This window comes from Ornithodoros turicata, unplaced genomic scaffold, assembly GCF_037126465.1.
Source record: "Ornithodoros turicata isolate Travis unplaced genomic scaffold, ASM3712646v1 Chromosome62, whole genome shotgun sequence".
Classification (NCBI taxonomy): Eukaryota; Metazoa; Arthropoda; class Arachnida; order Ixodida; family Argasidae; genus Ornithodoros; species Ornithodoros turicata.
Window position 1 is genome coordinate 609,620 of NW_026999386.1, and position 27,015 is coordinate 636,634.

General features: G+C 49.7%; 1 protein-coding gene across 1 annotated transcript in view; it reads left to right on the top strand.

The window, feature by feature from the left end:
- LOC135374465 (uncharacterized) overlaps positions 1-27,015 on the top strand; it is a 233,232-nt gene that overhangs the window by 129,944 nt on the left and 76,273 nt on the right. The window contains exon 6 of the mRNA XM_064607421.1: positions 5,307-5,368. Coding sequence (XP_064463491.1) covers positions 5,307-5,368 — 62 coding nt within the window. The remainder of the gene's footprint in view (positions 1-5,306; positions 5,369-27,015) is intronic.

Here is a 27,015-nt window from a genome sequence, read left to right on the forward strand (position 1 = left end):
CTAGGCACGCAGCACAGAACACGAAACACACCAGGAAGTCTGTACTGGCCTAGCAAATGATTTGCAGTCGAATCAAGCAAAACTCACGCTCCTCGTGGGAACAGTCAAGTCACAGAAATATATTGGCTCCCTAATAGCGAACTGTTTATCACTTCCCCAATGTCAATCTGCGCAGCAGACGGCTCGGCAGAAGAAACCGGCCGGCTTGGCGGAAGAAACCAAGCCAAATGTCATGCCAAGCCGGAGCACGGGCAGACCACGAATGCGTCGTCGACACAGGGTTTGCGGGCCACAAGACGGAATGTCAGTGAAACTAAGAATTCACTTTTTCGAAAAACCGCGAGGAGTTTGGGATAATTATTTTGCACACATAATCAGTGTTCCCTTATGAACACATCGTGTGAGTACCATTCCATTCTGTAACACTCGAAAATCGGCGTAGCTGAGCTTTAAAAGGTGAGAGTCACGAACTGTTGCACTCTTTCTAGTGTCGTTGACGAAGCTGACGCTAAAGAACTGCGCGATAGAGCGTCTGCGAGGACAAGTTCTTTGCCGATCACATGGATAATGTTGTAACTGTACCGCAGCAATCGCAACAGCATGTTCAGTAGCCGCGGCGTTAGCTGGTCCTCACTCCCTCAAGCGAGTAGCATAACACCTTTCTCCTTACCGGAGAGTAATATTACTCCCCAGCAGGGAGAAGGTGGTATGCTACTCCCTTGAGGGAGTGAGGAGACACCCTTTTGAGCGTAATTGTACTCTCCAAAAGGGTGTTATATATGTGGGAAGGAAAGGAGTTAAAGTACACCCTTTTTTTAAGAGTGTAGTCCTGTTAGGATCTCCATTATACGTCGTTGGAAATGTTCGGGTGCAGGGGAGATGCCAAAAGGTAGACGATTAAAACAGAACAGTCTGAAGGGACTAATGAAGGTGGTGAGGAGGAGGCTCTCTTTACTCAGATGAATCGGCGGAAAGCCAGAATTTGCGCCGAGCTTCGAAAAGATGCGAGCACCAGACAGTCTACCAAGGGTGTGCTCCACAGACGGAATGGGGTACCATTCGCGAAGGACGAAACGATTAAGCTTCGTCAGGTCAACACAGATGTGCACGCCGGCGGTCTTTTTCGGTATCACTATCATAGCAGCGCACCAGTCTGTTGGCTCTTGGACCTCTGTGATGACTCTCAGTCGCTCCATCTCACGCAATTCCGTTCGTGTCTGTACGTACAACGGTAGTGGCACTCTGCGTGGAGAGGTGATTACAAATGGAGTCGCGTCTGATCTCAGCCGGAGACAGTAGTCGCCACGAATAGTTCCACGACCTCGAGATAGTTGAGGGTACGCCGACAGGGGTTGCAGTAACGTCGGTCCAACGTCGTATATTGGAGCGAGGAGACAGAGTCCTTCAATTGCGTGTTTTCACAGTAAGTTGTGTCTCAAATGTCGAATAACTAATACTTCTTGCTGAGATTGTACACTGTTTGACGAAAGTCGCATAAGTTGCTTCCCTATTACCTTCAAGGACCGACCGTAAGGACCCGACAGCTGCCGATTTGGAGGTTGAAGAACCAACTGGGGAAACCGCTTCCGGAACGAATCTTCTGACACAACCGTCTCATCTGCTCCGGAATCAATGCGAAACAGAATCGATTGATCATTTACCGCAATGGTGATGTCCCCGTTAGAACGTGCAGACGTCGTAGTCGTTGCTGACGATGTCCCAAGAAAGCCTTGTACACTTTTGTTGCTGGAGGTCGAACGACAAACATTGGCACAATGTCCTTTTTTGTTGCACTTATGACAGGTAGACCCTTTTGCACGGCATTGGGACCAGGGATGAGGCTGTAAACCGCACCAAGGACACACTTTCCGGCCACGGGTACGTGAGGGCCGCTTCTTACTCTTTGTGGGTTCAAGCCTGGTGCCTGTAGGGAGTTGAATAGCGTCTGCCCACCTAGTCGTAACCCGTGCAACGTCGCAGTTGTCCCCCAAGGTACGAAGTTCGCCTCGTTGCTGCTTCACAGCTTCGTACTGACGCGCAGTCGTTAGTGCCTTCTCTAACGTCAGCGTAGAATCCAGTTGGAGCCTTTTAGGCAAGAGGGTGTCTCCGAGGCCTACCACGAGACGGTCACGTAGCAAGTCGTCATTGAGCGTTTCATAGTCACATGTTTCAGATGACCTGTGTAGGGAGGTTGCGAAATCGTCGACCGATTCTCGTTCCAATTTTCGTGTTGAATTTTGCCCGCTCATAAATTCTGTTCCGACGAGGAATGAAGTACGTGTTTGTCGAACTTCTCGAGGACCACTTTGAAGTCAGAGGTTTCGCTCGTCGCGAGGTTGAACGTCTGGAATATGTCTTCGTCTGAGGCCCGAGAATGCACACCGAAACTTCACTGGCAGAAGCAGAGCAACCTCTACAAGATTATTGCGGAAGCAAAGCCTAAATTTCTCACGTTTGTAGTAACCGAACAGTGTCTTCGTCTCCCTCGTGATCTCTCTCACTGCCCTCGCTCCCTGGTATTCCGGGACTCAACGTTAAAAAAAGCAAGTGCCATCGTCAGTCCTTCGCCAGATGTCATTGGACATGATGTTAAGCGTATACGCTGAGCATCTGCCGTCTACACCGATGGGTCATCTACACCTGTATGTTCATCGAGCGCCTTCGTTATTTCATCGGTCCAGGTGTCTCACGGGTATCGCCTGGCACACTGCACTTCATCTACGTCCGCAGAGCTTTGCGGCATCTTGTCGTTCCTCTGCGCGAGGCTCCGCGAATGTGGGTTGTGCACGGACCCCAGGCCAGCCCTGCAGTGCATAGAGAGCATGGGTGCGCGAGGCACATTAGCTCCAATTGTCACGGACATCCTCAGCGACGTTCGGCGTCTGTGCGACGTAGGTCACTCCATCACTTTTCAGTAGATCCCAGGTCACTGTGAACTAAGCGGAAATGTAGGGGCTGGCAGAGTGGCTGCTGCTGCCAGATTATGCCAGGCTGTGATACAGAATATGTTGACCCGTGGTGCCAGGACGACATTCTTGTCGGAGATGATGCAACCAATGGCGGCGCAACAATATCGCCGGGACATTACAGACGGGTCCTGCATGCCGTAGATCCAACTTTGTCGTTTTCCCTCCCCAGGCCCTTTGCCCCGCTGTCTCTCCTCCCTTCTGCATCGACTTCGCCTCAATGCGGCTTTCACACCGCAGTTCAGACACAGACTAGGGTATGCTTCAACCGGCTCGTGTTTCAACTGCGGCATGGTGGCAAGCATTCGACATGCCCTCATCGACTGCCCTTTATACAATTTGGGGAGGGCAATGCTCCAGTCCCAACTGATCCGTATAAACAACAAGCCGCTCAGCCTTGCAGCAACCCTGGGTCCTTGTTCTAACCCCGTGCAGCACCGTCAATGCCTGCACTCATTCTATCTGTTCTTGACGTCCACTTGCCTGTTTGAACTCATCTGACCTCGGAGCTTTTGCCATGAATGCGGAGGTGTGATCTGCACAGGACTACATCTCCGGTGGCCGAACGGATGTACACCTATCCTCATCAGTTACGACGCACCCGCGTGTGTGATGCCTCATTTACGTGCGTCATGTGTGTGTGCGAGTGTGCATGCCTCATCTTTTTCATCGTCATCCCACTCATATGTTAACCCACATGCACTGATTTATGGTACCGCAAGTGCTGCGGTGAATGACCTCACCTCACGCTGTTGTTGTTGTTACACCATGGAGGCGACTAGCTGCTGCCCAAATTGCCAGTCCAGAGACTGTGTAGGAACGGAGAAACCGACGTTTCCAAGTAGGCCATTCGTTTGGAGCTGAGAAGTTAAAACTTGCAGGCGGTTCCACCCCAAAAGCCGTTGCAAGCATGTTTCCGTCATGGCTTCTGCCGTCATGATGGTGTATAGTGAGCTCGCAGAACAGGAAGCGATACGAAAGGCATTTAGGTTGTCGTGAACTCTGACACCATGTTTTGTCGAGGCATCCTTAGAGTGCGACGTGCACTAGAAAAAAAGCCTTTTATTTTCCAAATCTGCGCTTTTAAAGCTGCCGGGATACGCCCTCCGTAGCGCGTGTACAAGCAATCACAAGTGATGCGCGGTTACATGACGGCTAGCGCAAACAGTGATAAGCAAGCTACATCTAGAACAGTGAATGCGTATCACACAGAACTTGGACTACGACTTGAAGGAACTGGTCTGAGAGCAATTCCAATAACAGCTGGATCATCGGTGTCGTCAGCAGTACTGCGTTCGTGTTGGCACTCGGCTCTGACAGTCACGGCAGGGCTCAAGGCTGAAGCTGGAGTCACTATGGATGGTGCACTTCTACTACCTTGCAGTTCTTTAAACTGGGCTGAATGTTAGACTCTGATGTGTTTCCACACGGCTGATGTTGTACGTGAGCCTTTCCCTCTGGAGATACTTCCAGAACACGGGTGCAACGGGCTGTATGGTAACTGCAGTATGTGGCCCTGTTTACGCAGGGAAGAAAATAATCCTCACTTTACTCCCTGTGTAGAAAGGGCTTTCGTGTCATTTTTTGTCTGGGGAGATCTTGAGGGAGAAGTATGACAATAAATTGTCTGGACGAAATTATGATTTACCGGTCCGATGATTTACAGGTATGATGTAGTCGTCGACTCGATCACTGGTGTCATTAATACCACAGAGATGTCCATCACGAGCCCTCAAGAGGATACAGGGCGCATATATGAAAGTGGTCACTATACCTATGATCCAGAACCGCACGAAAAGTGTCGAGCTATGTCTGCGGAACACTACGAAAAGTCTAATACATCGAGTGGCGCGTTCACAACTGCGTGAAAATATCTCTAAGTTGATTTGAAAGTAGAAGCCTGGAAAGGGACTGCGATTCAACAATTTTTAGAAAGCTTGCTATAAAAATGTGGTGCTTGTTCCCTGAACGTGTGGATCAAAGGGGAGCTTGGTGTAGCGCCTTGTCAATCGACGGGTGTGAAAGCACATTTTTTGCAGTTGTCTTTACAAAAATGGCCTGGAGACGGCCTTGTGTCCCTAATGTGTTTGATCAGTACGGTACATTAACGCCAGGGGATCCCATGCTGTTGGTAAACAGTACTAAAGCCCTGTACAGTACAGTACAGGGCTACAGTACTAAATCCCTGTATTTGGCTACTCCTCGAAGTGGTTTTGAACATCTGTGAAAGCAAGAGCGCTCTTTGTTGTACTATGTAGGCTTGGAACTACGTGACCTGCTGTGGGCGCCCGTATATACCTTCCATGAACTGAAATCATTCTTCTTTTTTTTTTAATACAGAGTATGGCGGCAGTTAATTCAAGTCAGCTTCCGACGGTGTTAGAACCAGTGCTACGAAATTGGTAAGTGACATCGCTTAAGAATCTGTTGTGACTGAGACGACAAACAGGTCTGAGAGGAATAGCCTTTAACATGACCGAACGGTCCTAAAGACAGAGCCGAACTAATGGCTCTCGCGCCTGTGGCGCGTAGCTTGAACCAAGGCGCGGGACGAGAATTGGCAATGGGGCTTCCACATCACTCCCCTTCCCCCATGGAAAAAGAAAACGTCAGAAGTCTGGGCGGTAAAAACGGCATAGGATGGCGCTCCAAGATACCGTTTTGGGAGGAACGAGAGCAGGTGTAGTAGCCGTTGCGACGCCTGGCGGATTGGTGGGAGGGTCAAGGTCACCTGGCAGGGTGAAGGTGGCCAGTAACGACGCGTCAACGTTTGAGCCGGCCGGTTTGAGACGGTCAAGAGAGACTGTGTCAGGGGGCCCCTGGGTGCACAGCCGGTGCCACTTGGGGTGTTGTTCTCGGACGAGGTAGGTGCCGTCGTAGTGTGGTTGCAACGCGCGTCGGACGGAGTCGCGCCGAACGAAAACGTGCGTTGATGTCACAAGGTCCGGTGCGACGAACGTATGGCTTCGAAGATGACGGCGGGTCGGGGAGGGCCGGATTCAAGACATGGTTGCACGAAGCTTTGCAATAAAAAAAGATGCATCCGCCAGATTGGGAGAACCGGCAGGCTCGAATAATTCGGGGGGGGGGGGGTATATGTTTATTCACACAAAAAGGAGATGTCAGTCAGGCAAATGCCAGCTTGCTACTCCTTAAAAAAACAGGTGCGGGAAAAGCCGCGATGGCAACGATGCGCTGCGGGCGGTGAGGCTTGCCGCCTGTGCTTCAGAGGGTGGTCATCAAGTCGGTGGCCTTAAGGTACTCGGAGAGTGCCTTGGTAACAACCCGTTGTCCAGGGCGCGGGACAGGCCCGAGGAGTGTAACGAGCGAGAGGGGGTGGTGACCCAAGGCTTGGAGGCGTCGGGCGAGGGCGGCACGAGGCACCGAGAACGTCGGGCACGTGAGCAGGAGGTGGGCTACGTCAGCCATGGCGTCGCAGGCATCGCAGTTTGCGTTGCCGCGTCTGTTCATCTTGTGCAGGAGTGACGGAGTGTAGGCGACGTTAAGGTGGAGGCGATGAAGGAGGGTTTCCTCGGGCCTGGTAAGGTGTTGGGAGGGGTAAAGTTGCATCGCGGGGTCGATGGCTCGAAGAAAGGTGTTGCATCGAATAGCGTCTGAAATGAAGTGGCGGGTTTCAGAGGCAGACCATCGACGAATTTGAAGGAGGCAAGCTGATGCCGTGAGCGGTAGGTTGGCGATGGGGCTGTCACAGCTATGCGCGCGGCTTGCAGCAGCGTCGGCACGGATTTCCCTGGGAGGCCTATGTGGCTGGGAACCCACTGGAGCCAGACGGTATGACCGGAGGCGAGAACGGAGTTGTATGACGAGATAGTCATTGCGTGGAGGTCGATGAGCGTCTGGGATCCATGTGAGCTGATAACCTCTAACACTGCCTTACTATCCGTAAAGGTGGACCAGTTTCTCTGTGGCGAGATGGAGATGTGCTCGAGCGCCGCGTACACGGCAAGCCTCCGTTGTTGACTTCTCGTTTGCAAGTTTAAAGGTGCGCTCGATGTCCTCGTGGGGCACATAAAATGCTGCGCTCGCTCTGTCAGGTACGACGGACCCGTCGGTGTAAACTGCTAGCCGCTGGTCATGTAGCGTGGAGAGGTGCTCCAGGGGAAGCTGACGTGCGACAACGGAAGGCGTGTCATTCTTTCGCCCAAGGCCAGGGATAGTGGAGCACACGAAGGGCCGGTCGAGGGCCCACAAAGGAGGGGCAAATGACACGGCACAACCACCCGCAGGCAGTCGACAGCGCCACCAAAGGCAGAGTCGTGGCAGTCACTTCCTATGAGTCGGAGATAGTGGAAGGGGTGCCGCGTTAGGATCCGCGTGTAGACTCGAAGGGTCTCCCTGTCACGCAGGATGTTTGCAGGTGGTTCATGTGCCTCCGCAAAGACTGAGTATGTTTCGGTCGTCTTAGGCAAGCCCAGACACACTCGAAGGCTCCGGGCCTGGATATTGAGGAGCTCACGCTCGCCAGGCCTACTCAGGCCGTGCAGCACCGGTGCCCGTATTCACCAGTCACACTTAGCCACTGGTTTAGTGGCGTCTGGTTTAAGTTGATCACGTGATCTCTCCGGCTCTGAAGTCTTTGACCACAACGCATGCGCATTATTCACATTGTCACGGGATGGTTGAGGGGAGGGAGAAATTAGCAGACGACGGAAGGGCCGCGAAGAGGAAGATGCCTGTTTTTTTTTTTTCTTTTTCTTTTTGCTATGAGGTTGATAAAGAAAAGTTCAGGCGGCGCTGCTACAGGTGGTTGCGTGATGGTGTGTGGGTAGCCGGCAGTTAAGCCTGCTTTTGTGTTTGTTCATATGATCGCTAAAACAATGTACAAAGAGCGCGTTTGCCAAGTTATCGAAGAGGCAGGAGTACGTATTCTCGTGGAGGCGATCGTTGTACTTTTGTCAGTGTTCGGTCGTCGATTGTGGTTGCGTATAATAACTGCACCTCCATGGACCATCGCTTGTTTATTGTTTGTTGTGCGTCCTGTGTGGTGAATTGCAACGATCAAGATAGCCTTTCGATCGATGGGGCATGTCAGCAGCGTGTTTTTACGCTTTCAAGCCTGGTGTCATGTGCGTAGCGTGTGTGCAGGCGCATCATCACGGTAGGCTGCCTGTAAGTAAACAGCAATACCATTGATGCAAGGGTGGCCATATCCTGCATCGGACTCCCACACGCCTAACTTTTATAGTGTTATGGTTTGAAGAAATTGACGTAGTACTTTACAAGGTGTCACAAATCTGCAACGCATTAAAGCATCGCTTCGCTGGCTGCGTTTGTTCTGGCGCACGACGGAAAACGAACGGTGCAGTCCTGTTTACGTCCGCGTCCTGTGTGTGTGTGTGTGTTAGCGCTGTTTTCGTTGTGTTACCCACAACGAAAAGTTTTCGTTAGTGTGTTTCGTGTGTGCCCCTGCCTGTGAGTTGTGTGGAAGTTGCCAGTGTCGTGACCTCCTGTCGTTCTATCAGTGCGGTGCTATGGTTAATTGTGACCTCCTTTATCTGCGTATCTCTGCATATAACATTCCTGTACAAATCATCAAGCACTGAATTGATTTATTCTGTTCAGCTAACAAAGACTGGCTGTGCTGTGACTGTCACTTGCTGGAACTTAATATAATGGGAATGTACACATTTGGCCTACAGTCATATATTGAGCGCACTTGACATCACAGATGCCATATCTGCAAAAATAAAAGGGCACACTTTAGTGTCGTTACAATAGATCCGAGCCATTCAGAATTTGTTGTTTATTGAGACCACATACACAAAATACAAACAATCTTCTCTTTGCTGTTAAAATGGGTAAAATATCTCGTACAGAAGGTCTTATTTGTCTCAATAATCGTGTTTCAAGGGTGGAGCAAACATACAATGGACAAAGGCAAACACATACAACAACAGCTGCAACATCAGCTACAAGCCAATCCGTGCTGCTATTTGCATTGTGCTTGCTTGTTCAGATTCATATATTATTGAGGAAACACTTTTACATACCTGGTCAGGGACTTGTGTATTTTTCTGCGATCATTCTTTATGAGCTCCTCTCTTGACTTCATACTGGCATTGTAAACAACCTCACTTCCATTATCATTGCACCATTACATGCCAAACAATCACCACCACCAATGCCTAAAAACTCCCCACAGCTTATGCCACGCTATAATACACCAGCTGAGACTTTCAATTTAGGCTTTTTGTTCAGGAAGAATTTCTATGGTAATGCAGTTGCAGTTACCACTTCACTTTGACACAGATAGCTGAACTTTGACAGTAAAATCACACGAGAGGCCCGTGTGACCTCTGCTTCTCCTTTGGCAAGGCTGCTCTGAGAACTGCCACTGTCCAATTGTGCAAAGTAAGGTACTGCACGATTACATCAGCAGCTCTATACAGCGTTCTTGAGGATTTTCTTTTTTAGCTTTTAAGTCACGCTATAGTCCTCTGACTGTGCCCAGTTTTCTACACTGTCCTGTATTGCAGACAACCTGAAATACAGATGGTAAAGCTCTGAAAAATTTGTGCATGTGCCCCATGCATTTGTGCACTGCGTAGTTACGCAGTTATAAACCGCACAACTGTGTGGTGAGAGATTGTGCTATTTCTTGAGAAACAACACCGTGGAATATCAAAGCAAACAGCAGCACCGATCATTGTCTGCTAGCTTTCTGTATTGATATGTATTGGACAGTAAGTGGAAGGCTGCAATGGACAAATGAATGCAATGCAAATAAGCTCATATAAAGAAAAGAATGAAACTTGAAACCAGATGCATCTTATCTACAATGTGCTGCTATTACTTTTTAGGAAATACAGGATTGTATATCTTTCTTCCACATTTTCTGTTATCTTTTGAGACACTTTGGCAGTTGTAACTTTGCAAAAGCCGACATATTCATTCAGCTATATCAGCACAAAGCTATACAACCAGACAGTATATTAGTTTTGTGAACGCGGTGTACTGCATCATCAAGGACAAAGTCTGGGAGCAGAAATGTGGGACATTGCTTAATATGCAGAAAAGTAACATAGACGAATTTGCATGGCTGACCACCTAACTTCAATAGCCAGTGATGAACATGCGATGTCTTCAGCTGGTGTATTCTGGAAATTAATAGGTGACGTATGGTCAGGGGGAATGGTTGCAAGCTAACAGTACCCAACAGCAACAACAGTTTCACAGATTTTGGGCAAACACATCTATGTTGGCACACATGAAGGGCATATAGTTATTTCAATACACTTTATTGAACTTTATATACCCATATGGGTGCATTACAAAAAAATGTGGAGGGGGCAGGGTTACAAAAAAAGAAACAGAGGTAGAGGTAGTGCGAAACTCTTCTTGAGAAGAAAGGAAAAATTCCGCATACACAACCACAATATTCCTGAAGCAATGGTTTCTACTCTTACAATGGTTAGTCACGTTCCAGCCACATATCTGTAGGACAATTAGTTTTCTTCACGTATTGCATTAAAGAACTGCTTTCCTGAAACAAACTAAATAAGAAGGTGTATCATATGTCACAGGCATTTTGTGCCGGTTATGCAGTAAAACTAGTACGCTTGAGGCGCCACATATCCTCCTGGTGATGATGTGAAGGAAGGAAGCTTCAATCTTTCCAAGTGTAAATGAGTGCCGTGGTGTCTTGCATTGTAACAGCATCTAGGCACTCTTTCCTGTGGGCTTTCGAGTGACAGATTCATGCACATTAGAATCATTTGTAATGATGCTGATAACAACACTCTTAATCAGATGAGAATTTTGTGACGGTAGTATGCCCATATTGCGTTCATCTTTCATTCACTGGTGTACATTTAGGGGTGGAGTGTGAGTCAAGGCAGAGGTGAGCTAGTACGCAATGGGAGTACCTGTTCCTATCAGGTAATATACAGGACATGTCAAAATGGAAGAATCGTGGGCACTTAGCACGTACCTGTACAGGTGTAAGGAGAACGAAGTTGCAACGTAATTGAAAGTGCAGTGAAGTGAAGTGTATATTAGAAGTGGCCATTGGTTTGGTTCATGCAGTATTACTACACTGCTATTCAGAACACATTGAAGACAGACACAACAGAACGAAATTACAGGCATTTGGGCATTCACGATGAATAGAGGCATGGTTGCAATGTGTATGTGAATGCAGATGTATATAATAAATCTTGTGACCTGATTACACAGGGACGTGTTTTTCTACTCTTAAGATTTGCCTTGCAGCATATGAGACTACACAACAAGTGCACAGATCACACCAGTGTAAAGCTGGAGTGTCGTTGACATCCGTGTCGCCACCATGTCATGACATCAGTGTCATGACAGCTGTCAACAATGCATAGCATGTGAGATTTGCCGGGAAATCTTGCAAAAAACGAGCATGCCTGTGTTCTCAGATCACGTGATCTGATCTGTCATACATCTGCAGTCACATCATAATGATACCCATGATTTAGCATAGATGATACAAATGTCAATCTGCCACGTGGTGACTGTCCTCAGCATAGCTGCGTTTCAGACAGATCGATGTACTTGTGCGCCGCAGTACAAGGTGGAAAAACAGCATTACCAATAACAACAGGTCCCTGTGATCTACGTATATTTCAAGGTACTGGTAATTTTCTTACTGGTTCTCTTTGCACCGGCTCAGACACACCCTACATGTCCTTCCTTCACAGTTCCCTTTTTCATGATCTCTATTTTTGTTTGTTATGTGTAACAGACAGCATTTCCGGTATTCAATCACGCTTCATGTCCAATGTACAGCAGTAATTTCAACTGTTCCGTGTTGGTACTTCCTGTGCCAGTAAGAGTGTCAGCTAGTGCTTCTGCTTTTCATGCTAAACTGCCCAATAGAATTCCGCTCTGTTGCACTATCAATGCATTGGAGTTGTGTCTCCACGCACAATGTAGTAAATATTTCTTTTTTCCATAGCATGTGGCATGGGACAAACATCTGTACTCCACAACTAATAGTTGATATCCTTAATAATAATAATCCTTGTGGAGATGCGTAACAAGTTTTATTGATTTAATGCAAAGAAACAACTCAAAAGCATGGGGTTCAGGCACTGCTGTGCCCATAACAAATAATTTGGAAGAAAAGAAACAAAGTGTTGGGCATACACAGTGCTGCTCACACAATGAAGGGGAACACTGTGTGAATCATGGTCATGGGCTTGTATTGGCAGTAATCGCATTCCAGAAATATGTTGCTTTGATAAAGTCTGCAGCCAGGTTTCTTGTGTTTTGTGTCTTGCGGTGGCAGTCTACAAAGCCACATCTACTGTTAGCAGATGATAAATGTGAGCATAAAAGTAACCCTTCTGCTGTGGTGTGCTGGAAGCGGTAGAGCACACATTTTAGCTATACATGTACTTACATGTGCGTCCTTATAAAATTTTGAGACCTTCACTTCTCTGTGGATTTTCTCCTGAACCGGCAAGGTGAAACCTGCTCACAATTTTGCACGCAGCATCTGAACACTCCTGACAGTGGTATCGACATCATGACTACATGGGCTGCTTGACACTCTAGTGTTGTGTTTATATGACCCCGTGAAGGCTCTCATTTGTCCATACAAATTTGTTGACACAAAACACTGCTCGCAATATTTCCTTGTATGCCTCTGCGGGATATTTCTACCTGTACTTTTATCGAATAACCAAGTCTGATATCCTAAAGACACGGCTTTTTTGTTAAAATTTCTCCCAGTCGACATATACAGCAGCACCCTGCATTGAAGCCGATAAGCATAGCCAGATCTCACCAGCACAAAATTGTGCCAAGAAACATGCTCATAGCGATTTCCAAAAAAACATTAGTGCTTTCATAATGACAGAACACAATAGTGCTTTCCTATGGGGCTTGCATCTTTCTGGGCAAGCAAATCAAGCTTCCAAGGGGATCTAGAGCTTCCTCCATATGGTGCCCTTTCCAGAGTCAAATCTGAAATATTGCGCCTTGTTAATGCACTGGGACATCCAACATATAACTCCAGGTACCCTCTAAATGCTACTATTTTGGAATGTCACTCATAGCATTTCAAAGGCGAGCTACGTGCTTGATATTTGTGCTTTTACATGCTGGGTAACATGTACCATACTCCGCTGTATAGCTGTAAGGCACATGGAGGTATAACTGCTTCATGGAACCTCCCCTCCCTCTTGTGACCTCCGTTCAGTTTAGAAGACAAACATGATGGATGCATTTTTAACAGGAAACACTTAACAGTAATCTAGGAACACAAAGCTCGTTCACAAGTACCGGCGATCACTGTAGTGTGCCGCAAGTCGTTAAATGTATCAATCAGAACCAGTATAACGGCAGCACAGTACGAACTATTGTTAGTGATGTATAACAGAGGCACAAGGGGCTGTATTAAAAGTACCACGCACTATCAGCGTCGTTTTTGTTGCTGGAGGTAACAGCTGTTTGTGCACGACCTCCTGTCAGCTTTGGATCGGAAAGTGACTTGTGTCTAGCTGCCAATGTTGACATCACTAACTTTGACGATGTTGGTCCTAAATTAGGAGAGCGGATTTCAAAATTTCACTTCATACCGATCGTTAACTTTTAACTCACTGGCGGGTTTATTACTTCACTTACTTCGCTCACCTGTTCCTGATTGATTGATTTTAAAAGAAAAAAATGTTCCTGTTCCTCACAACGTTCTTTTTGCTTAATTTGCGCAATTTCGACTTGAAAACTATTGAAAACTTGAAAACAGCGTCCAGCAAAAACTATTTTTGGGTTGTTTCTCGAAAGGCTCATTCACAGCTGCTCCGCGGTAGACCGGCTTTAAACTACCCCCACCCCTAGTTTAAATCAGTCCTATGCAAATTCATGGGAGTTAGACCATCGCTAGGCCGCCGGGTTTACGTCGTGTGAACGGCGAACGAAGTGAGACGTTGAGGGCAAATATTGATTGGAGTGCAACAACATTCGCCTTACAAACACTTCTAGTAGCTTTACAAGTCAAAACTTACCTGTATTTCGCCGAAAAATTTCCGGCGAAGCGTAGATTAGGCCTATACGTTGTGCACACAAACTCCATGGACGCAGCCATGGGCTTCACGGTAGCCGGGTTAGACCAGCGGGGTGGTTGTCCGTGATTGGCGGACGAAGTACTCACGTGATCAACTTAAACCAGACGTCACTAAACCAGTGGCTAAGTGGGACTGGTGAATACGGGCACGGGAGGCTGTAGCGCAGCAGGCCTAACACGAGGGAGGTGTGTACTCTGCGCAGGTCGTCACAAGACGGACCCCAGGACAGTCCAGAGACCCGTCGCAGGACGTTCGCAAAGTTGGACGTCTCGGCCGAGAGAGCCGTGATGTGGTGGGACTATGAGAGGCGTTTGTCAATGATTACGCCGAGATATTTGCAGTGCGGCACAAATTGGAGAGGGGTTTCAGAGACATGAAGAGGGTGGCGGGCGAATGACCGCCCGGTAAACGCCATACCGACTCTCTTGCTCGGGGAGACACGTAGTCCCCTATCGGCCAGGTATAACACGATGGTGTTCAGGGCGTCTTGTTGGCGATGCTGAATGGCGTCACGCCTCATGGCAGAGGTCCATATGCAAATGTCGTCAGCGTAAATTGTAATGTTGGTATGCTCAGACAAGTGCGTCGGGAGTGAAGCCGTGATGAGGTTGAATAGGAGCGGACTTAACACACTGCCTTGCGGAACGCCGCGATAGACAGGGAACGGGGCTGTGTCACCTTGCGTGGTGCGCACAAATAGAGTCCGATCCGACAGGAAGTCTCGGATCCACGCCGTCATGCGGGCCCCGACACCCGACTCTTGCAGCGTTGCGACAACCGCGCTGTGGAGAACGCTGTCATAGGCTTTCATAACGTCCAGGAAAACAGCGGCTGTGAGTTGGCCTTGAGACTGTGCTTGTTGAACGCTAGACACGACATCAACCACGTTGTCGATGGACGATCTTCCCTGCCGAAAGCGCGCCATGGCTTCGGGGAAGTACCTCGTGGTTTCAAATTACCAGCTCAACCGTGCGTGAATCATGCGCTCCATGATCTTCGCCACACAGCTAGTAAGGGCTAAAGGGAGTCTATGTCGTGAGGTGATTTTCCGGGTTTCTACGATGGGAACAACAACCGCCACCTTCCACTCCTGGGGCACAGCGCCAGCGCACCAAGACTCGTTGAGTATCCGTGAAAGCAGCTGTCGTCCACGCAGCGGGAGGTTATGGAGAGCCTTGTAGATGACTAGGTCTGCCCCGGGGGATGTATGCAATGGCGAACGAAGCAGAGCCAATTCCAGTTCCATGAGCGAGAACGGTTGACCCAGAGAGGGCTGAGTTGGAGGATCCGGAACAACCGGGATGTCACGGGCTGACGCTGAGCTGTCGGGGGGTTGGGACGTAAGTCTGCCGCAGTACTCCTCTGCCAGCTCTAATTCGGAGCGTCCTGTTGCCACGGAGAGTGATCGGAACGGGTCTCTCTGGGTAACAGGTTCGGCTAGTCCTCTGAGTACCATCCACATTCGGGACAGGGGTGTTCGCGGAGATAGGGAGGAAGCAAAGTTCCTCCAGTGATTTCTGGCCAATTTACAGATGTGTCTATGGACGGCTTTTTGTATCCGTCGCGCTTCCAGCATATGGGCCAAGAGATGCGTGCGACGAGCCCGCCTCTCTGCTCTCCACCGGATCGCACGTAGTCTGGCGTACTCCGCGTCGACCGCTAAGAACTTGGTGGGAAGGTGAAAGACTCTCGTGGCACAGTGTGTAGCGCCGACCACCAGGCGACAGAAGTCGCCGTGGCTGGCGTTCCCAAGTACGGGGTCTGGGAAGGTGGAATCAACGGCAGCCCTGTAGCGTTGCCAGTCGGTTCTCTTGACTGCGCGCTTGAGCTGTGGCCCAGGTTCTCCGCGAATGTTGACTAACACCGGGGCATGATCGCTGCCAAGCATATCAGCGCCAACAGTCCAAGTGAAGTGCCGCGCCACCGAAGCAGACACAACCGTCAGGTCCAGGCACGACGATCTGCGTGGTGACTGTACAAAGGTTGGGGAACCGTCGTTAAGGATGTGGAGGTTTCGCTCTTCGAACAGCGCAGCAAGCCGCTGTCCTCGCTAGTCGGACCGCACGCTGCCCCAGATGGTATGATGGGCTTTAAAGTCTCCACATAAGACATATGGCGTAGGGACACTGTATAGGATGTTTTTTCCTGGTCGCTTACATCATATGGGACAGCGGGTGGTATGTAGAGGGAGACAACTGTAAGGTCCCGGGCGGCCCACTAGAATCGAGCAGCAGACGTATTCCCCTTCGCTCGTTGCCACAATGCTCCTCTGCACAGCCGGTATGTCCGAGCGGATGAAGATGGCTGCCCGACGTTTTGTTCCGCTTGGTTGTGAGACATATGTGATGTAATTCGACAGACGGAAATCGGCTCGGAGCCCGCATTCCGAGATGCACATGAGGGGGAACTTGTGCCGCCACGCAAACTGGCGAAAGTCTGATATTTTGGATTGAAGGCCTCCTGAATTCCACTGGAAGATTGTTGTCGTCAGATACTGCACTATTGTTGGCACCGCCATTAAGCCATCCAGGGAGCGATGCCCTCACACAGCCGGGGCTTAGCGTCCAACCGGCTCGGTTGGCAGTAAGGGGGTGATTGCGTTTTCAAGTTGTAGGATCGATTGGGTTTCAGTGAGCGCCTTACACTCGGGGCACGCAGAGACTATAGCCTTTAGTGCCACGAAATGCAGTCTGATTATCACTGATTGCATGTCAGCTGGAGCGCAAGACGATGAAGCGGGAGATGCGCGGCGGGCTACCTGGGAGTGGGTCGCTCCCGTGCAGCTCTTGGGTGCATAGTTCGGTGGTGCTTGCGCAATGTCGTGGAGGGGTGTTGGTGGGAAGTGACTGTCCTTCCAGGCAAGCTTCTTCTCGGCAGCAGGCGTAGAGGGTGGTTGCCGCGGCACAGATCTTTGGCGTCTTCGTCTGCGGTTCCTTCGGCGGTCCTTCTTTAGGACTTGTTCCTTTGACTCTCTATAGCTGCTGCTAGGACGCGAGCGCTCTCTGGCGATGCGTCTTTGCAGCTTGAATTTGGGACATTCGCTTGATGTCGCTGGGTGCTTCCCATGACAGTTGACACACAAGGGGTCATTGTGCGTGCAGTCAGCACAGTCATGGGACGCTCCGCAGGTTGCACAAACCTTTCTCCGGCTGCAGCACACAGCTACGTGGCCGTGCCTCAAACAATTGCGGCATTCTGGGACGCGCAGTAGGTAGTCCTTGACTCGCATTGTCAGGAGATGGAAGCTGATGTCCTTCGGTCTGTGTGACCCGGAAAAAATTAGTCTCACAGCTCCTGATGCTTTCCGTAATCGCCTTGCCGCAAGAACCAGAGGCTCAGACCTGATAGCCTCCTTTATGTGATCGTCAGAGAGCGAGACATCGATTCCGTGATAACACCGTAGCACGGATTGAGGGGGCGCGGTTCGTAGGCGCGGACGGGAACACTACAGATCCTGTCTCAAGAGGGACGCTTTTGCCGGTAGGGAAATGACTTCCACAGCAAGGATGTTCTTTGCATAGTTGGGACGTATTTCCTTAATCCTTCCTGGCACCTTAGAGGAAAGAAATTCGGAGAGCTTGGGATGATTCAGGTTTGCGAGTTTGGACGCCGGGTCCAGTGGCGCGAACAACACTGTGGTTCCCTCAAGTTTGGTAGACCGTCCATGGCTGGGGTGGGCAGTCTTTCGTGCCCTTATGGCAACATCTTGGGAGGGGCATTCATCGTCGTCAGCGTCAGAGGAGATAAGCGCGGGACTATCGCTCATCCGCTTCCGAAGGAGGATCGTACTGCCGCTAAGAGACGAATCAGTGTCGCCGGCACTGACCTCCTCCGTTGACGACCCATGATCTTCGTTCGCGACCACTTCCATGAGCACACAGCCCCTTCTGCGTCGCGCAGCAGGGCAAGACCTGCTTATGTCCACCCTCGGAGGGGGAAATTCAGCAGTAGTAGAGGCAGAAACAGGGACTCTGGTAAAAAAGACTACGGAGCAGAAAAATCGTACGTCTGAACAGTTTCGGATGGAAGCCGAAGTGATGTGCCGTACACTAGCTCTGCGCTGGAGGTACCCAGGTCTTGTTTGAAGGCGGTGCGAATTCCGAGAAGGGCAGTTGGCACGGTTTCGAACCAGGTTGAGCGGTCTTGAGCACACGAGATAGCGGCCTCAAATGACGATGAAAACGTTCGACGAAGCCATTTGCTGGCGGATGGTAAGCGGTAGTTCGTGCGCGATGCGTTCCCAGAAAGTACAGGAGGTACGCGAAGAGGTGGGATTTGAACTGTCGTCCACGGTCAGTAGAAATGGTAGGGGGCACGCCGAAGCGGGCTACCCAACCGTGGAGAAAGGCCCTTGCGACAGTCCCGGCTGTGATGTCGATGATGGGTATTGCTTCAGGCCATCGGGTGAAACCATCGACGCACGTCAGGATGTACGAATGGCCGCGTGATGGTGGTAGTGGTCCTACGATGTCAATATGGACATGAGAAAAGCGGGTATTGGGAAGAGGGAAAGCGGTGAAAGGCGTTTTGGTGTGCCGCTGCACCTTGACAAGCTGGCAGACGAGGCAACAGCGGGCCCAAGCTCGCACGTCGGCATTAGTGGCCGGCCACACGAAGCGTGCGATGATGAGCTTTTAGTACGCGCGAATTCCAGGGTGGTCGAGAGAATTAATGCTGTCGAAGATCTGCCGTCTGAAGGATGGTGGAACGAAAGGTCTTTCTCTACCAGTTGAGGTATCACGGATCATCTTGCGGCGAGAACCATGGAGTGGGACTACCTCAAAAGAAAGTAACGTGGAAGAGCTGCGAAGCTGCTCTTCCAGATTCCTCCGCCTCAGCTATTCGGACGTAATCAATGTTCACATGAGGAAGCGAGATAGCGTTAACGGCCACTCGGGAAAGTGCACCGACAACTGGATTGTCGGCGCCCTTGACATGACGGATGTCGACGATAAATTCGCTGATGAAAGCGAGTTGTCGGGCGTTTCTGGATGTATATCTGTCGGCTCCTTTGAAGAGAAAAGCGAAGATGAGCGGTTTGTGATCCGTGAGGATGTGAAATGGCCGGCCTTCCAAAAAGTAGCGCTAGTTCCGCTAGCAGCTCACGGCCGAAACTGCTGTAGTGAGCCTGCTGCGGCGAAAGCTTCTGCGAGAAAGAAACGAGTGGCTTCCATTGGTTGTCCACGAACTGTTGCAGAACGCCGCCGACAGCAATGTCCGAGGCATCGATCATAACGTTGGTGGGAGCGCCGTGCTTCGGGAACGTCAGCACTGAGGCATCTGCTAACGCTTGTTTCACCTTGACGAAAGCAGCGTTCAGCGGTAACCGCATCGACGCTTTCTCGAGGGAAAAACTACTAACTTTCCCATCGGCACGACAACTCGACGGAAGAATGGCGGTACGAACCGCATGCACAGATTTCCACTGCGGCGGACGGTGGCGCCCTGGCGGGCGTTTCGGTAGTCCGTGTTAAATTTTGACTTCAAACTAACTGATAAATATTTTGCTACACATAGAAAAGTTATAGTGGCACACAGAAGTTCTTGCGGTCAAAGCATATTCGCGAAGCAAGCGGTACAAAAGCGCCCTCATACAGCTGCAGGCGGGCGACAGCATGCTTCCCAGTTCCCAGGTTGGTCATACGGGCATCCGAAATGCCCGCCACGTCCGCTCGTGGAACGATAGCGCGTGGAGCGGTCCTATTGGCTGCCATCGAGCGGCCGCTTCCACTCTTCGCCGGATTTTTGTGTCCACCGCTGTCGTCGAGAAATCGGTGAAGTTCCCATTGATCGCGTCGGCTCACCGGAAAAACGGTGACGGTGGCCGGTTTTCCGTCGAGAATCCGTCGTATGCGGTACCGCTTTAGAGTCCTGGGACTAAGGAAAACCAGCAGTTTTCTTCTGAGGCATTCGCAGCATATCCGTCAGCGGTCGTAACGCATGAGCTCATGCTGGGATGAAACGCCGGTAAAAATTGATTAGCTCCAAGAATTCTCCCAGTTGGCGGAAAGACGTTGGCGCAGGGAAATTCCGTACTTCTTCAACCTTCTTGTCCAGGAGACGAATGCGTTCGCTGGTGATGAGGTGGCCGAGGAACTCCAGAGATGACTTGCCGAATTTACATTTCGCTGCATTGATGACAATTCCGTACTTATCCAGCTGAGAGAAAACTGCGCGGAGATGGGTCTCGTGTTCTTCCGGTGAAGTACTGGCAACCAGTATGTCATCAATATAAGCGAACGCAAATGGAAGCCCTCGCAAAACTTGATCTATGAAATGTTGGAAGGTTTGCGGAGCGTTACGCCGACCGAGGAGCATCCGAAGGTGTTCAAACATACCGAATGGTGTTACAGTGGCAGTTTTCGGGATGTGTGAGGGCTCGACTGGAATTTGATGATATGTCTTGACGAGGTCTGCCTTAGAGAAGAGGACTGTTCCGTGCAGGTTACAGGCAAAGTCGTGAATGTGCGGAATATGGTACTAGTCAGGGATTGTGGCTTTGTTCAGCTCCCAGTAATCACCACAGGGCTTCCAGTCGCCAGTCTTCTTCGGCACCATGTGCAAAGCAGACGACCAATCGCTGAAGGAAGGACGAATAATACCAAGTTGGAGCATGTGATCAAACTCTCTTTTTAGCGATAGCGAGGCACAGTGGGGCAAGACGACGAGGTCGAGCGTGCACGGGAGGTCCATTGGTCTCGATGAAATGAGTCACACTATGGCCAATTGGATGTTCAGTGTTGCACGGCCCTAGGAGCGATGGGAACTTCTGTACGTATCAGTTGGAGGGACTCTTGCAGAGAGAGAGACGCGATTGGAAACTTCTTGATGGCACGGAAGTCCGTTGACATGAAGCTTGGTCTCTGCGTCGCACAACACTCGCTTCTTCATGTTGACCAAGAGACCAAAGTGGCTCAAGAAGTCCGATCCCAGAATGGGGTACTGGAGCTGGAGATCGCCAACCAAGAATACCCAAGCAAAAGTTCGTCAAAGTCCAAGGTTCAAAAAGGAAATGCTCTCCGTACGTAGCAATGGGCGTTCCATTCACGGCTTGCAGAGTGCGGGAAGTCCGTTGCTGACGACGGTGGAAGAAAGAAGATGGCAAAACACTCACGTCAGCACCAGTGTCCACCAAAAATTTGAGTCCAGAGTTTTTGTAGATGACAAAGAAGAGGTGGGTAGGCGATGCGCCAGTGTCACCAGCCGCCATTTCTAGTGACTGGCGCGGTCGTTTTCCGAAAATGTGCATGGTGGAGCGCATTTGCGAGCTCTTGCACGAAAACGGTAGTGGTACCAACACATGCGAGCAGGAGATGGGGAACGGCGGCGATGCGATTACAGCGAGCGCTGCGGTGAGCGGGAAGACCGTCGGAGGGCTACAACTTCGAAGCGCCGCAATCTGGTCGTCGAGTACGGAAAGGTTAAGCGGGTGTGCCGAGCTGGCGGTGGCGGCATGGGGTGGACTGAGCTCGGATTGCCGTGGCGGAGCTACGGCAGCAATCTGAGGTGGTGCCATGTCCAGAACTCGGTCGGCGAGATTGGCCAGGTCGTTGAGGCTCATGTTGTCAGCAGCGGTCAGAACCATGCAAACATGCGCTGATTAAGAAATTGTGGAAATAACTTTTATTTGCCTATGTGTGATCGCAGTAATACTCTCCACCTTGACTACATGCAGTGGGAGCCCAGCGTATCCACCGAAATGTATTAGCAATGACTGGTTAAGAAATTGTGGAACTAATTTTTATTTGCCTATGTGTGATCGTGGTAATACTCTCCACCTTGATTACATGCAGTGGGAGCCCTGCGTATCCACTGAAATGTATTAGCAATGTCTGGTTAAGAAATTGTGAAACTAATTTTTATTTGCCTATGTGTGATCGCGGTAATACTCTCCACCTTGACTTCATGCAGTGGGAGCCCTGCGTATCCACTGAAATGTATTAGCAATGACTGGTTAAGAAATTGTGGAACTAATTTTTATTTGCCTGTGTGTGATCGCGGTAATACTATCCACCTTGACTATATGCAGTGGGAGCTGTGCGTATCCACTGAAATGTATTAGCAATGACTGGTTAAGAAATTGTGGAACTAATTTTTATTTGCCTATGTGTGATCGCGGTAATACTATCCACCTTGACTATATGCAGTGGGAGCTGTGCGTATCCACTGAAATGTATTAGCAATGACTGGTTAAGAAATTGTGGAACTAATTTTTATTTGCCTATGTGTGATCGCGGTAATACTATCCACCTTGACTATATGCAGTGGGAGCTGTGCGTATCCACTGAAATGTATTAGCAATGACTGGTTAAGAAATTGTGGAACTAATTTTTATTTGCCTATGTGTGATCGCGGTAATACTATCCACCTTGACTATATGCAGTGGGAGCCCTGCGTATCCACTGAAATGTATTAGCAATGTCTGGTTAAGAAATTGTGGAACTAATTTTTATTTGCCTGTGTGTGATCGCGGTAATACTATCCACCTTGACTATATGCAGTGGGAGCTGTGCGTATCCACTGAAATGTATTAGCAATGACTGGTTAAGAAATTGTGGAACTAATATTTATTTGCCTATGTGTGATCGCGGTAATACTATCCACCTTGACTATATGCAGTGGGAGCTGTGCGTATCCACTGAAATGTATTAGCAATGACTGGTTAAGAAATTGTGGAACTAATTTTTATTTGCCTATGTGTGATCGCGGTAATACTATCCACCTGGACTATATGCAGTGGGAGCTGTGCGTATCCACTGAAATGTATTAGCAATGACTGGTTAAGAAATTGTGTCACTAATTTTTATTTGCCTATGTGTGATCCCGGTAATACTCTCCACCTTGATTACATGCAGTGGGAGCCCTGCGTATCCACTGAAATGTATCACCAATGACTGGTTAAGAAATTGTGGAACTAATTTTTATTTGCCTATGTGTGATCGCGGTAATACTATCCACCTTGACTATATGCAGTGGGAGCTGTGCGTATCCACTGAAATGTATTTGCAATGACTGGTTAAGAAATTGTGGAACTAATTTTTATTTGCCTATGTGTGATCGCGGTAATACTATCCACCTTGACTATATGCAGTGGGAGCTGTGCGTATCCACTGAAATGTCTTAGCAATGACTGGTTAAGAAATTGTGGAACTAATTTTTATTTGCCTATGTGTGATCGCGGTAATACTATCCACCTTGACTATATGCAGTGGGAGCTGTGCGTATCCACTGAAATGTATTAGCAATGACTGGTTAAGAAATTGTGGAACTAATTTTTATTTGCCTATGTGTGATCGCGGTGATACTATCCACCTTGACTACATGCAGTGGGAGCTCTCCGTATCCACTGAAATGTATTAGCAATGACTGGTTAAGAAATTGTGGAACTAATTTTTATTTGCCTATGTGTGATCGCGGTAATACTCTCCACTAGCCCTCACTAGCTGTGTGGCGAAGATCATGGAGCGCATGATTCACGCACGGTTGAGCTGGCACTTTGAAACCACGAGGTACTTCCCCGAAGCCATGGTGATCAGAGCCAGATCGTCCATTGACAACGTGGTTGATGTCGTGTCTAGCGTTCAACAAGCACAGTCTGAAGGCCAACTCACAGCCGCTGTTTTCCTGGACGTCATGAAAGCCTATGACAGCGTCCTCCACAGCGCGGTTGTCGCAACGCTGCAAGAGTCGGGTGTCGGGGCACGCACGACGGCGTGGATCCGCGACTTCCTGTCGGATCGGTCTCTATTTGTGCGCACCACGCAAGGTGACACAGCCCTGTTCCCTGTCCATCGCGGCGTACCGCAAGGCAGTGTGTTAAGTCCGCTCCTATTCAACCTCACCATGGCTTGACTCCCGACGCACTTGTCTGAGCATACCAACATTACAATTTACGCTGACGACATTTGCATATGGACCTCTGCCATGCGACGTGACGCCATTCAACATCGCCTACAAAACGCCCTCAATACCATCGTGTTATGCCTTACCGATAGGGGACTACGTGTCTCCCCGAGCAAGACAGTCGGTATGGCGTTTACCGGGCGGTCATTCGCCCGCTACCCTCTTCATGTCTCTGGAACTCCTCTCCTATTCGTGCCGCACTGCAAATATCTTGGCGTTATCATTGACAAACGCCTGTCATGGTCCCACAACATCAAGGCACTCTCGGCCAAGACGTCTAACTTTGCGAACGTCCTGCGACGGGTCGCTGGACTGTCGTGGGGTCCGTCTTGTGACGACCTGCGCCGAGTACACCACTCCCTCGTGTTAGGCCTGCTGCGCTATAGCCTCCAGGTGTTGCACGGCCTGAGTAGGCCTGGCGAGCGTGAGCTCCTCAATATCCAGGCCCGCATCCTTCGGGTGCGTCTGGGCTTGCCTAAGACGACCGAAACATACTCAGTCCTTGCGGAGGCATGTGAACCACCTGCAAACATCCTGCGTGACAGGGAGACCCTTCGAGTCTACACGCGGATCCTAACGCGGCACCCCTTCCACTATCTCCGACTCATAGGAAGTGACTGCCCCGACTCTGCCTTTGGTGGCGCTGTCGACCACCTGCGGGTGGTTGTGCCCCAGCCCTCTTCTACCGTGTCCTTCACCCCTCCTTTGTGGGCCCTCGACCGGCCCTTCGTGCGCTCCACTATCCCCGGCCTTGGGCGAAAGAATGTCACTCCTTCCGTTGTCACACGTCAGCTTGCCCTGGAGCACCTCTTCACGCTACATGACCAGCGGCTAGCAGTTCACACCGATGGGTCGGTGGTACCTGACAGAGCGAGCGCAGCATTTTATGTGCCCCACGAGGACGTCGAGCGCACCTTTATAAACTTGCAAACGAGACGTCATCCACGGAGGCTGAACTCTTTGCCGGGTACGCGGTGCTTGAGCACATTTCCACCTCGCCACAGGGAAACTGGTCCATCTTTACGGATAGTAAGGCAGCGTTAGAGGTTATCAGCTCACATGGATCCCAGACGCTCAACGACCTCCACGCAATGACTATCTCGTCATACAACTCCGTTCTCGCCTACGGTCATACCGTCGGGCTCCAGTGGGTTCCCAGCCACATGGGCCTCCCTGGGAATACCCGTGCCGACGCTGCTGCAAGGCGCGCGCATAGCTGGGTAGTTTCATTTTAAATCGAACAACGTATGAAAGTCGTATTTTTTAATTCGCCCAGAAAAAATATATGTTAGAGGACAGTTCAAACGACGCAAATCGCGCCACGTGCGATGCTCGTGCGTATAGTAGTTCCCGCGTAGGAGAGGGGGAAAGCCGGAGGCTGCTTGGGCGCGCTTTCTTCTGGACCGACTTTGACGGGATCTAGCACCGCTGACTTTATGCCTAGGAACTGGAGGATTTTTGTGATTATAGGCTGCACAATAGACACTGTCGACAGCCACCCACAGAACTCTGAGAGCCACAGATTTTCTGTTAAAAAATGCCAAACTTGGCGTAAACGTTCAGAAAGGCCAAACTTTGCTACCAATTTCCTTCATGACGGAACGTCTGAGAACATCGAGCTTAGTGCCATTCGATAGGACGTTGAAAGAGATTTCGTGCTGTATAAAATTCATTTTTCTCAGCCCAGTTGTTTCTGCGTTATTAGCTTGAGAATCACACATGGTAGGCGGAAATTGCCAATGTCGCATCCCAATTTTCTCAAAACTGCCACCTTCGATTTCCTTGATTATTTTTCAAAAGCTGGCGTCATGTCTCTACTTTAGACGCCAAGTGAGACAATCTTTTATTTTTGCCTGAGAGACGCGCAGCGATTTTTTTTTTGTCAGGCAGGGTGCACGAGGCTGCAGCCTTGCGCGCCCCACCCACGAGGACGCGACCATCAACCTCTTCTTTGCTACATGTGTCCCGCTGACGGAGAAATCAATGACCACACTGCGTGAGCTTGTTGTAGTGTCCCCGGAGCATCACTTTACGTTTATCCAATGGTCTCTCAGTTCCGTCAGGCTCAGTTGCCTGTGCGCCCTTGCCGAGAAGCCCCAGTTCGACGAACATACCGACAAAGCAGTGAGAAGAAACGAAGCGACTCGTAGAGATCTTTATCCACTGGTAACATCTTAGCTTTTGTTTCAGGTTGCCGCCAGTCCCCCAGGCAGTGTGAAAGGCACACCCTTTTCATTGGTAAAAGAACGAAAACCGAAAGTTTCGAAAAACGTAAAATGTGCCCATTGCGAGACCCCTGCAGGTGGTGGCTGCAACCATTGGATTAGCATCATCCGATAGCTTTAGACATGACCTTTCACATGATATAAAGTGACTGGGTTCAAGCGCATTCTTTGTCCGCCTAGTATCGCAAAACCACGAGTGGTACGGAAAATTTTGCATGTTCGATCTTAATTATTTCTAAAAAGCCGGAATATTTTTCACGATGTATTCCACAGGGGCAGAATTATGCCGGTACTTTGCGCTGCTGGTAAAATACCCTTTCTCTTTTTGATTGAGACGTAGGTCTACCTTTCCGCGGAGCGATTTTTCCAGACAAAGGCGCTCTTCGTATGTTTACGAGCGCGTTTTGCTTCGTAGTCTTTGCTTCGTAATTTAATGCCCAGATGTTGCATTATGTACTTATTTTGCACTTATGGTACGTATGTTTATTTTTTCCTTTGGAGACGCAGGGCAATACTTTCGTGGGCGACTTGAACTTGCTATTACGCACTTTCATGGGAGTCACACGCACGACGTGTGCGTATACGCACGTGCGCATATTCACTATTCTCCCGCACATGTGCTTGAGGCAATACACATACGCACGCTATGAGGCTGTCGTGCGAGTTAATATTAAGAAGGCAGAACTACGGCGACAGGGGACAGAAAGTTACAACATCTGAGAATACAAACTTGTGGTCGCGTGGTTGCAGTCGCCTCTTAGCTTGGGCGCAATAAGTGATAGTTCCGAAGGTGTGCATACTCTCTTTAATTAGTTTTATGCTCCGTAGCGTTATTTCGGAAGCACGACGAGTGGTACAAAACCC